We start from the raw sequence: 13,287 nt of genomic DNA, 5'->3' as shown, positions 1-13,287 counted from the left end.
GGGCGCTCGTGTGTGTGTGTGTATGTGTGAGGGTGGTAGATACAGGGAACGTTTGACCACTACGGCGGCAAAATTGATGGTAGCGTTAGGTTGGTAGTGTGGCAGTATCGCGCGGACCTGTAGACAAGTACTCGCTTTTGTTACTTTTCAACTTTGCAACTTCCTCTGCAGCTCCAAACTGGCCACCGGTTTCCCTGCGGTGTTGTGTGTGGGCCACCGCCTTCCACAATAATGGAGACAACGACGGGCAAACAAAACATCCTCCAAAAAAAGGAAGAGGAAGAGCAAGCATCAAACCAACGTAAAGAATATATGTATATATATATCAGAAAACATGGCTTGAGCCCGGGTCAGGTGATATGGACTTTTAGGGAAGTCATCCTTCCTGCCGGGTAGCCTACGGGCACTCGTCGCTCTCGCCGGCTTTGGAAGGAAGGTTCCAATGAATAGGGCCATCGACTGAGTGTGCCCGCTGTGTCGCTTCCCCTGTGTTCTGAAGTTTTTCTACCTTTTTTTTTCTTGCCGACAATGGGTTTATCATGACAAATGATCGTATCGTCGAACACAGCATCAACAGTCACCGAGGAGTGTGTGTGCGGAAGTGGTTCTGGGAGCTTGGGGGAGGGGAAACAGTAGGAACATATCCTTCTTGCCCTGCCCTGCCCTGGTGCCAGGTGTGCCAGCTGTACTTTTCTGGTTAAATAAACGTCCAGCGCTGTACGTTTTAGGGCAAAACTCCTTGGAGATATTTGCTGGCCTTTTATCCTGCTTTCCGTTGGATAGTTTTATCATCGTTACGTGAAAGTCTGGGTTTTTTTCATCCTTTTTCCTTACTTCCGTGTTTTGGATGTGGTTTGCACAAGCCACAGTACCGAGAAATAGGGCTTGGGATCACTAACACTCTCGGGTAGAATAATGGTGCAAGCCAACCTTAAAAAAAAGAAAACATTGGTGCCACTCTGCACATTGTTGTGCAAACTCTTCGCTGAACGCTGAACCATGACCGTTCTTTATGACATTTAATTTCTAAGACATTCCTGCTCAAGTCTTGAGAAAAATTTTGTGCCACCGGATGGGAACTGCAATTGGTTCCGCCAACCTTCCGCCTTTCCAGCCAGAGCCATCTCCAAATATCCATTTTTCGGGCAGCTCCGGCGCACCGAAAGGGATAAATACATAAAAAAAAGCATAAGACCGGCCAAGTTCACGCCTTGGAGAGGGAAAACACATCAATATATTTCATGCCTGCTCATTGCGAGCAATAACCCCGGTCATATTCGACAACCTATGGTCACGTAAGCGCCCCGACGTGAGTCAGCGCACTGTATCATTGCAGCATCACTTTTCCCAAACGAGGCACCAAGGACTGAACGAGCGGTGAGTGATGTGGGTAACTTCTTGCTATCACATTCAAGAGAAAGGGGAAGGGGGGAACGGGAAGCACTGGAATCGGGTCGGGAGCATCGGAAAAAAGTGACCCGACGGCAATGAAAGGTAAACATTGACCGAAACCATTACGCTCGGGTCAGCATTTTGTTTCTTCGCTTATCGTATGATCTATTTTTCGGCTTTGCGAGCGAAACGATTGCGACTGCGACTGGAGGTAGCGATGGGGAAGGGCAATGAGCTGGAGCCAATCTAACGGCCTTCACCTTTACGGCAGAAGCGGCCGCAGCTGCTAAGCGTGGTGGCAAGGAGGGGCAAACAGTGGCAGCCACTACCGGCAGCCACCGAAGTGCACAGATAAACGATTTATCAAATATTCATGAACTAGCCCAGTCCAAGGTGCTCGAAACATTGAGCGAGGAGCGGGCCGGGAAGGTGTCAGGGAGGTCGTTTGGTGCATTCTTTCCCAGCAGCGTAAAGTGCTCGTTTAACCGCACGATTACTTCATCACCTGCTGAACCGTTTCACGGGCTGTTCCTGGTTTGAATGGCTTGTTGTGCGATGTTGTGTGGAGCAGACATCGAAGCACTAGACAGGTAGTCGCTTTACATGGTCTTGCTCACGTTGCAGGCTGTCTTTGGCGGTGTACCTTAGCCCTATCAAATGGCAGTAAAACCGTGCAGCAGTTTACAGTTCGTTTTGCTGTCGGAATGGTGTTAGCTAGATTAGGGTTTCCCTATCAACCTGGGAATGGGAAGATACTTGGGAAAGAAAGAGAGAGCTTAATTGTTTCAACTAGATCTCGTTCTGTTTTGACACACTCACAGGTCCTGCCTTTTGGGGATTAATCAACCCAGAATGGTCCCTGTGCAACAAAGGACGCCGACAGTCACCCGTCAACTTGGAGCCGCAGCGGCTACTGTTCGATCCAAATCTTCGAATTCTGCACATAGACAAACATCGGGTAGGTACCAATCGGCAGGTCGTCTTGTCTCGTGATCCAAGAAAAGCGATAACCTCACACCTTCCATTGCCGTCTCAACCACTAGATCAGCGGAACGATCACCAACACAGGCCACAGCGTGATCTTTACCGCGGACAACGAGACGTCCTCTGCGTACGGTACGCCCCAGATACCGGTCAACCTGACCGGCGGTCCACTCTCCTACCGGTATCGATTTCACGAGATACACGTACACTACGGACTGCACGATCAGTTCGGTTCGGAGCACAGCGTCGAAGGCTACACGTTCCCGGCGGAGGCAAGACACGCTACCGCACAATGTTTTGTGCAACACTCTCAATAGTGTAACTGGTACCTAAAACGATTCTCCTTCATTCAACAGATCCAAATCTTTGGCTACAACTCGCAGCTGTACGCCAACTTTAGCGACGCACTGTACCGTGCGCAGGGCATCGTGGGCGTCGCCATCCTGCTGCAGCTGGGCGATCTGTCCAACCCGGAGCTGCGCATGCTGACCGATCAGCTCGAGCGGATCCGGTACGGCGGGGACGAGGCGCCAGTGCGCCGGATTTCCGTGCGCGACCTCCTGCCCGACACCGAGCACTACATGACGTACGAGGGTTCGACGACGGCACCGGCCTGCTACGAAACCGTCACCTGGATCGTGATGAACAAACCGATCTACATCACGAAGCAGCAGGTAATGACGTCACACTACCGTCGGTTGCCCTCCGCCAGTCTAAAGATATCTTTAAACCTTGCGGGTTTTTTGCTCGTTTTTGTTTTATTCACAGCTGCACGCACTGCGAAGGTTAATGCAGGGTGGTCCCGACCATCCGAAGGCACCGCTGGGCAACAACTTCCGGCCGCCCCAGCCACTGCTGCATCGTCCCGTGCGGACGAACATTGACTTTCGAAATAAACTGGAAAAAGGGGGAAAAATATGTGCAACTATGTACAAGGACGTTCACTATAAAGGTAGGAGGGGTTGGGTGATGTGGGGTAAAAAAGACAATATACTATGACGCTTATATTGCGGCTTGAAATTACATTCTAGGGAATGGTAGGTAAAGACGGACGCGGATTATCGAATAATTCAATTTTGCAGCATCCAAACTGAAAGTTGGGAAAACAAAACAACACATTTGAAAACATTTTTGACATAATATATGCAAAAATGGTTAAATTCACGCACAACACAAATCTTGCATCGTGCAGTCTCTTGTGAATCTATAACATGCATTGTTTTTAAGTTCTTCAGTTTTATTAAATGCATAAGTTATCATAATTTTAAACAAAAAACTGGCGTAAGAACGAGCATTAAAGCGACGTCAAAATATTACCAAAGCGGGAAAGAAGGACACTCGAGAGAAAAGATGGACATCGAATTTGTTGATCTATTTTACTTCTTTCTTAAATTGATGCTGAATAGATTACATCAAATACATAAACTAAGGGTATTCCGAAGGTATAAACCATCCAGCAACTAGAAAGAGTATTGAAATAAGAGAGAATGCTATTACACGCTCCATGCTGATTAGGCACTTCCCAGGACCCAATATCTTCCCACGACTTGGACTACTCCAATCAACATAAAGAAAAGACATTGATACGACATCATTCAGCAATGGATAATATATTCTATGGGATTACAAATATCAAAAAGTTGATTTCCAACTTGGTGAAAAAAAATGGCCTGAAAGACCTTTTTACAAGTCCACCTAACTTGCTGGAGTCGTGGACTTAAGAAATTTCCTAAAAGGAAGTCCTGACATGTTATTTTGTAAGCTAGTGCAACGTTAACTTATAGTTTCGGACATTTCAATAGTACCTTGGATTCTGTATTCAAAGATGAGCTTGCAGCGGCGCTTACAATTCTTAAATTCACGGCTGAATGGGCTGTCGTTGTATTTGACCAAGAATTTGTTTATGTACGTATAGGTAATGCTTTAATTAGGTAATTTTGAAAGATGTAATCCAGTGAATAATGTTGGCATGAATTTCCAGGTGTGAACAATGGTTTTGGAATTCATGAAATTTCAGTTTTTTCCACAAAAAAACAATCCAATTTACATGGTTTTTGAAGTGTTTTTGTGACGTCAAATTACAGTTGCAAATACATTATAAAAAGATCATGATTCCTACAAGAGTAAAGCATTGTTGACTTAGAGCCCAAAATCGATGCGCTCTGACCTTAGAGCCGAAATTTGAGCCAACAACTATTCCGCCCAAAAGTATGCAATCTGCATCTCCTTTAGCCACTAAAACGAGCATTTTGTAGTGGTTTCAACCGATTTTTTTGTTTTCTTGTACCTCTCTTCGCACACAGCTAATAGCTGGAAACACAACTGAACGGGGGCAGCGCAACGAGGACGAAACGGACGAGCACGATGATACTAGCTTGATCGTGTTCGAACCCTGAAACCTCCTGCCCGGGTTCGGCGTGGATTGCTGCGGGGTTGCGTGTCCAGGTGTGCTGCGAGTGGATGCTGACTGTCCGCTGCCCGAACTGGTCGTCTGGACGGTGGACGACTGCCACGGCGAAGGTTCAACATATGAAGGCGTATACGGAGCGGGCAAGACGAAACAGTGAGCCATGCGTCAAACAACCACACACACACGCACACATACACAAAACAGAAACAAAATATCGTTAGATATCACTAGTTAAGAGGCTTCTAGATTGGTGGACTATGTGCGAAGAAACATTTGCATGGAATACGCATATCGACGGGGAAAGTGAGTGTGTACGAAAGAGATGTAGAGAGAGAGAGAGAGAGAGAGAGAGAGAGAGAGAGAGAGAGAGAGAGAGAGAGAGATAGCGGCTGAGAGCAAGAAATGAAGAGTGTGAAGACGGGGAATGTACTAAAGGTGTAACTGTATACTGTAACCATATCTAGCATTTGTTTAGTATTTTGATGAAATAGTTTTACGCATCCGTTTGCTTTGCGATAGGGCCGATGGGACGCGACAGGGACGTGGCAATAGTGGCTGAGTGTCTTGCCTTTAACAAGCCACGGGCAGCTACTAGCGAAAACGACGGGGCGCCGGGGATTGACTGAATTTCCCAACCCAAAACCCGCTCCAGCACACAATCTAACGTTCATCTGATAATGGGGGTTCCGCTTCATTCACGCAGGAGGTGATGTGCTTCGGCTGATAGCTAATTCTGACAAGGTTCTACAACACAGAGGGCAACCGGTAGGGTCTGGAGGTTCCCTGGAGATTGGAGTCACCACGCTCGGAATTACGCGACCTCATCCTTGCGGGAGTTCTTGGCTTCATCGACATCAAGGGTCATCTCTACATGTGGGCATGGTTCCTGTGTGTCTGTGGTGCGAGTGGGAACAAGCAAGGTGGTAGCATTGCATTGTAACACGTCGACAACCGCACGGAGCTACCATCATTACCGCCAGTGCCAAAAGACTTCTCTCTGTCTCTCAATTTTCCTGAAGCCACTTTATTTGTTGCAGGTGATGCACCTTGTGCACATGGATGCAACTGGTTATGGTTTTTGGTGGAGGTTGAGGTTCACTTTTTTGCATAAAACTAGCCCGCAATTACCAGAAGTTTGTCACACACCGGGTACGATTCGACGTATGTGCGACGCTCTGTATGCAGATCAACCGTTCTGAAAACTTGTTGCGAAATTCGATAGAGCCCACGAAAACACTCCCACACACATCCAGACAGTTTCGGGAAATGTAAGATACACTGGCACTGATAAGAAACGGTACTGGTGCTGGGTGTTGGAAGTACACTCTCAGGTCCACTGCTCCCCAAAACGTTAGTAAAGATGCCCAAACCCCACCCCCATTTCCCATTTTCTCCTGGACTGGACGCATTGAGGTTAGAGTTTGGCTGGACGGAGGTCATCCACGTGACAGGCTGTTGGTGCCGGGAGTGGTGCCGGGATAGCGTAACCAACGTGAGCACAAAACTACATTTCCCGTCGGGTGGGAGAAAAAAAGCAGCCGGAGTAAGAAACATATACCACAACAAAAAAACAACAACTCCAACATCCCATCCCCGTGTGAACAGTGTGGACGCCCCGGAGAACTGAAACTCTATTAAAAGTTTCGAATAATTTGTAAATAATATTAATACAAGCTGCACGCGGCGGTACGAACACACACACACACCCACACGGCCACACCGCCATTGCGGGGAGACTTCCGCGCCAGCGGAGGCAACTGATAGCCTCGGTACCCGGTGGTAATGGTGTGCTTTCTTCGTTTTCGCTACCTTTTTTTCCCGCCCAAGCGTCCTCTCCGGTTTTGCTGCGACCACTTCCTTTTTGCACGCTGTCGTGGTACAAGGTGTGTGTGTGTGTGTGTGTGTGTGTGTGTGTGTGTGCCTCGCAACAGGCGACACAGCAAGGTCTCGGGGTTGTTACGCTACCGGCACCACTAAATTTAAAGCTGCCAAGAGTTGACTATAAACATTAAATATAAATTAAAATCGGAAAAGGAATAGCTGGCACTATCGGACTGGCAAAGCGAATGCGGCAAGTTGTGTGAACCGTTTTGGCCAAGGTATACAGAGGTAAATGGGCTGTGGGTAGCGAGACGCGCGGGACAGAGAGAGAGAGAAAAAAGATGGCTTAATAAATTCTGTAAAAAGGGAGAGGAAGAAGAAAAATAAGCAAAAAGAAACTAGCAACAAATAGATGGAACGCCCTCTCCCGGTCGTAGGACGGGTGCAACACTGCTGTCTAGGATGGTGATGGTGGTGATCCACGAGCAGGAAGCGGAATTGTGTGGAAAACATGAGGCAAGGTCTGTGTGTGTGTGTGTGTGTGTGTGTGTGTGTGTGTGTGTGTGTGTGTGTGTGTGTGTTTATGTGTGTGTTTTCTTATACTTCGATGTTTTACTCACTCACCATCGTAAGCAAAACTCTGGCAGCAACACCTTCCGAATATGGAACGGGAGGTTGCTAACGTGCGCGCGAGGTGCATTTTTAAAGTAATTTTTTTTTCATTTTTTATTTTGGCATGCTTTGAGCATGAGCCAGGGCCTGGTGGATGTGCCGAAACACGAGGATCAAGTGGTCGCAGGACGCAGAAACTTGTTACGCCCGAAGTTCATCTATCGCTCGGTCGGAAGAGTGTTGCTGTGCCCTCCTCGCGGCCCTCGTCGGGTTAGGGCGACGCTTGAGAGACAGCGTGAAAAAATATATGTACACATAGAAATGCCGAGTGGAATAAACCTCAAATCACTGGCAATGGGATGAGCGATTATGATGATGCTTTAAAACCGAGACTACAAAACTCCCTGCCCTGCGGGGAGCGCACTTGCACGAGGAGAGCGTTTTTTGCGCTCTCGGGTTATATTTTTGATTAATTGTGCTACCGACTGTCGTGGTGAGAGATGAATGCCCACTGTCAAAATGTCTGTCACCGGGGCCGTCTGACAGTATGTGTATTATTCGTTACTTCATTTCACTTTCTTTAGCTTTCATGAAATATGTACTACATTTTTGTGGGTGTTAATTGATTCTACTCTGCAATGGCAACCAACTTTCCCCGTTTTAGCCAATCAAAATCGGGCACAGTCTTTTCACTCTTACACACTCTGACACACACACACGTCCATACAAGAAATCGGTTTAAAGGGAAGTCATACCATCGAAGAATGAAATGCCGGGTGGTAAACCAACATCCATTCTTCCCTCAGCACCCATAAATCATGACCCCATGACACGTTTGCTATTTTAGTACTCCACCTACCGCCACCCTCCCCCCTCGCACAACCCAAGTACCAACAGTGGCCCCGGGACTGCACCACTTTCTGCGCCAGCATGCCCCACTGCTTCAAAGGGCAGAAACACAAACGAAAGGGATAAGGAATGGCTGGCTTCTGCAAACAGAGTTAATGAATTTCAATCATCTGACTCATCCATCGGTGGGGGGAGGGGACTGGATTCGTTCATTCCCGAATTGTTTCACCCATTCGTTGGGTCGCCTTTCGCTCTGCTCGTGTTATCACATTTTCTTTATTTGAGAAGAAGCTTTTTTTTCTTCTTTGGTTTGTTTTTCTCTGCGCGAGTGTGCTCATTTCTATCGTCGTGCTGCCGTGCACAATGCACAAAAGAGGGTGGGAAGCCGAACAATTGCAGGTTATCAGTCAGGTGCATCAATCAAACGCTCCGCAGCTTTTGCCAGTGGCCTGTTGGGAGATGGGAACGGTGCTAACAGTGTGCCCGAGTAGCCCGGAGTACAATACAGCTCGCGAATCCAACCGTACCGCGACAGAGTTTGCACCACGGTTTCGGGCTTTTGTCGGCGAATGGACTGCGTCAGGTTGAAATTATTATCAATAAAGCTATGGAAACCCCATTATCAGATAGTTGTACCCGGTCGATGGCGCTACCTGAGGCGGGGGAGGATCCTCTATCAGTGCCCAGATGAACAAAACCATGCTGAACCACACTCGTACGAAGATATTTTTGTCCATTTTAGACTAAAGACATTCAAATATTTCAAGCCATTTAGTTTGATGAAAAAGTAGCAAAAATGATTTTTTGTTTCTCCGAAAATTCAAATTTCTGAGCACTCCTAGATTGATGGCGAACCTTTGCTGCAACGGTTGCATACTGGAAGGCGTTCTGCAATCTAATGACTGGTTAAACTGACAAGCGCATCAAGTACGCCCTAAAGTATGCAATCGTACAGCATCCTGTATCCAAACCCGTTTACGTAGCGTTGCTCGACGGGAACCGTTTCTACAGTTTATCAAACACACAGCAGAATTACAATAACAACAAAAAAAAAAGAAATAAATCAAATGCGCTTGGTCACTGGGCGAAGGTGACTTTCGTCAATTGCTTGCCCTCGTCAATAATCTGCTTACTGTACAATATGGAGCACACCTATGAAGGTACCGTGGGATGGAAAACATACAAACACGCAGCCTCACAGCCCCAGCATACCGAATGCATGAGTGCAAATCTTATGACAGAAGCGATGGAGAGCGAGCGTCCTGTAATGAGAGTGATGTAATATATTGAACCGTGGCGTGGCTGTGCTGGTCTTGCTTTGGAAGATGGTTGATGGTAAATATGGAGGCAAACGATGCCATTAACACAGAAGGAACTGCGTGTGTGTGTGTGTGTGTGTGCTGGGGTGTGTAAATGTAAATATAGAATATCGTCATATCTCTGTGCGCAGCGGGAGCGAGCGGTGACCAAACCAAATCTGTAAGAGACTCTAGACTAGCAGTACAATAAAAATGGAACGCTCCGGATGGTAGACCGGGCAGGTATGCGATAGCTGGTAGTACGCCGTAATAATGAAACGCAGCATTGAAGAGAACATTGCCGACTAACCGTCGCACGGATACGAGTGATTTACACAACACTCATACTCAGTACGCTCCCAGCGCAACCAGACTATCCAAAACTATTGGCCACACTTACGCTTAGCAGCTGGGCAAACAGACGCGCACGGCGGGCACTCTCCCTCCTGCATCACGCTCGACGCTGAGTTCGATCCTGCGGATGGTGCGGCAGGGAGAATAAGGAAGTAACTAAGTATGGATGGTACGATATCGATATGTTTACCTCTGCCCGCAATGAGTGTGATATAAACATATAAACACATATGCAGCAAGCACAAACATTAAAGGGCAAAAACCAAAAAAAAAAGCTAACTCGAAAATCCACATAAAATCCTTCCACTTCAACTTACTGGAATATAATCTGACCCGTCGAAGCGTGAAGGTGACAAACCATGAGTGAGCTTTTTTCGAGCATCGAGCAATGTCGTGTCGTTGCCATCGGGCGAAATAATTGACGCGCGTGGGTCAGCTTGAATCAAAACATATCCCCGACAATAGAGCCGTCAATAAATTCTGTCAATTTCCTTCCCCTCTTCGATGCGAGGCACACAACCGTCATCCTTCTTATCCAAAAAATAAAACATTACGAATGCCGACGGGAACACCCATACTAAAGCCTTGCTGTACTTAGGATATCAATCAATTACACGCCTAATTCTGTAAGTATTACACGAGTAACGCTCTATGCTAGCTTCCCGTTTCCCCGTTTTTGTTTGAAGCGGAGTGAAGATGTCGGCGAGCGTTGCAAGAAGTGCTGGACAGTTGTGACACGCAAATAGATGATTGTTTTTTTTTTTCAATTTTACCGGACGTATTCGGACGAGACACTGTTTGCTGTTGATGATCGAGCTAGGCTAGATGACGATCAGAGCTAAATCCATATCCTACTGAATGCAGTAAACCCACACAACCCAAACAGGACGGAATCAATTTGGCGTCACCCATCCTAAAGTGACGGATGTTTTTGGCATGTGTGCATAATAATTAAAAAAACACACACATACTGAGCTGTTAATTTTTTAGGGCTTTTCATATTTTATTTCACAAAAGAGTTGGAATATTTGTTACATAAAAAAGTACTAAATTAAAAGCAAAAAAAAAAAACAAACAAAGAAAGTATTATTGACTACTCACCGCTTACCAGCGCAAAACCCATCTGGCATATAAGCAAATCAGGGGAGACAACAACAAATAAATGACCAAAAAGGTTGAGCTTGCGAAATGTTGCCGAATGGCAGGGGGGGGGGGAGAGGGGAAAGCAAACCGCTTTCCCTCAACCCGCGCAAGGTTCTTCGGTATCGCCAAGCAAACTAAAGAACAATCCATGATATCATTAGCAAGACAAAACTAAAAAGGAGGATAATACACGTTAGTGGCTGTTCGCTCACAGCGTGACGCCAGAACTCTTAAGCAGCAGCTCCAATATCCAGTATTTATATGAGGAGAGCGGGGAAAAAAACAAAACAAACAAACCAAACCAAAATCAGATAAATCAAGATGTTATAAACTTAACCGTGGCAGGGGAACCGGGCAGTTTGGAGCGCTTTAGAGGGTAACGAGACACGGAGCGGAAGAAGAGAAAATCATTAAGCCCCGTATCGTCGTGTCGCTCTCCATCTTGACCTGATGTACTCCTTCTCCTCCTCCTCCTCCTCTTCCTAATCCTTCTCTTTCCCGTCCATCCGCAAACGAGAAGGGACAGCTTCCTCCCACTGACCGTTCAATGAGTGCTTTGCCACGACAAGTTAAAAAAAGTATGTAAAATTAAATAAAAAAATAACAAAAACAAACAACAAGTATCGGAAAAAATACCAGTTGGAGAAAGAAAACTGTTTTCGTGTTCGTATTATTATTTTTTGTTGCTTTTTCCTTTCTATTTACAGCAGGTTCGAAACGCTCCAGGAAGATGCTGCGGGAGGAGGATCAAAATGGTAAAAAACGAATCTAGATACTCGTTGTCTGCGTGTCAGTTCTCCGGCTATAAACGGCGTGCCAAGTTTTGCAAGCGTACGCCAAATTACACCTTCATGCATATTGTGGCAATATTGTCGAAGAAAGCACAAACCCCAAAACGAACGACACAATCCCAACCAAGGTTAGGATTGAACGACAAACGACGCGAATATCCACACGGTAGTGTCGTGCCAGGTCAGTGTTCGAATGCTTTTTCTTTTATTTATATTTTCTCTGTCTGACATCTCACTCCACTTAACCCCGACACCCGAGCACTTACCTCAGTGATGGTGAGATAATTTAAAATTTAACCCTCCCAAGTCCAACCTACAAGAAAAGAAGAATCAATTTCCAAACAGGGGAAGTTTTTTTCTTCTTTTAATGTAGTCCTCCAGTAGCCAGGGATTGGGAACACTTTTTAGGAAAAGGGTTGCATTGATGGAGTCTTTGGCACGTTTCCTGAAATGAAATGTTTGATACCTTTTCGTTCCGAAAATAAACTGCAGTAAACAATACTTACGCAATGTCTCTATCTACGACAAAAAATAAACCTATTCAACGTAATGCCAATGAAGCAAACGTAAATGAAAAGAGTTGTAGCGTAGCAGATCTCGCGCACCGCGTGGATTTAGCAGGACAACGACTAGACCTTGCCGATCCCTGCGACTAAGTGTATTCGTGTGGTAGTGGTAGTGAAAAACTGAAAAAGTAAGTGGTTAAATAAATCATGATTATTTGTTTTTCTCTCCCTTTCGCTCTCTCTCTCTCTCTCCCTCGCTCAGCTTGAATCATTCGTTTTTAACCAAACAACACTCAAGTTAGTGCTTTACTGTTTGATTTTGGCGTAGCTTTTCATATTTTACTATCTTTTTTTTTAGTACATAATCCACGACGGTTAAGGCAAGAAAGATAAAAAGAAAGGAAGGACAGCTCACAATAAGGCTTACAAGAGGGAAAGCGTGGGAGGGAAGAAAGGCCAGGATGAAAAACCCGGGAACCAAAAATCTGTAAATGGATTCACCTTCAAAAGCAAAGTTTATCCTCCCGGCGTTTCCTCCAGCACGTTGGTGTGTTAGTAAAGGTGAGTTTGTGTGTGTGAGTGCAGGTATTGCTGACGTTCCCTTCCAAAATGTACCTGTTTAAATGTATACAGTGTTTCATAATAAATAAAATTACTACGTGACACGTTTGCAGAACGAGCGCACCACTCAGCGAGCGCTTGGGTAGGTATGAGTGGAGCCGTGGCAGGCGCGCCAGTAGGTTATCGCTTTATTTTACCTTCCGTGCGCCGCACCAATGTGCCGGTCCTGTGCGTTCCCGAAAGCACGTTACCGGTGAGATCCACGAGAATATGTGTGCGAATGTTACTTTTTTATGTCGTCTGCGGGGTCCATAGCGAGGCCCGGGGCTTCCGACGCCATTGCTACCATCAGCGCCATCTCAACCAGTCTACCGTTTTGATGAATTGGCGTAGTGACTTACTGTGAGCCCGGGGCCCGCACTCACGCTCGATGATCTCTCGTGCAGCGTTTCATCCGTTCGTTGTAACATTTTTTTTTCGTTATTTATTTTTGGAGCAGCATTTTCTAAACCGTACAATCGATTGACGGAAGACGCTCTCATTAAATTGGGCACCAGGTTAAGTGA

At 46.2% G+C, this 13,287-nt stretch overlaps 1 protein-coding gene across 3 annotated transcripts in view; it reads left to right on the top strand.

Moving 5' to 3' along the window:
- Positions 1–6,364, top strand: part of LOC120906329 (carbonic anhydrase-related protein 10) — a 60,036-nt gene extending 53,672 nt beyond the window's left edge. For all 3 annotated transcript variants that reach the window (XM_040317906.1, XM_040317907.1, XM_040317908.1), the window contains 5 exons: positions 2,214–2,350; positions 2,436–2,648; positions 2,733–3,050; positions 3,145–3,328; positions 4,680–6,364. In XM_040317906.1, coding sequence (XP_040173840.1) covers positions 2,214–2,350; positions 2,436–2,648; positions 2,733–3,050; positions 3,145–3,328; positions 4,680–4,702 — 875 coding nt within the window. In that variant the 3' untranslated portion in view covers positions 4,703–6,364. The remainder of the gene's footprint in view (positions 1–2,213; positions 2,351–2,435; positions 2,649–2,732; positions 3,051–3,144; positions 3,329–4,679) is intronic.
- Positions 6,365–13,287: the final 6,923 nt, after the last annotated feature.

This window comes from Anopheles arabiensis, chromosome X, assembly GCF_016920715.1.
Source record: "Anopheles arabiensis isolate DONGOLA chromosome X, AaraD3, whole genome shotgun sequence".
NCBI classification, from domain to species: domain Eukaryota; kingdom Metazoa; phylum Arthropoda; class Insecta; order Diptera; family Culicidae; genus Anopheles; species Anopheles arabiensis.
This window is presented reverse-complemented; position numbering and strand designations above follow the sequence as displayed.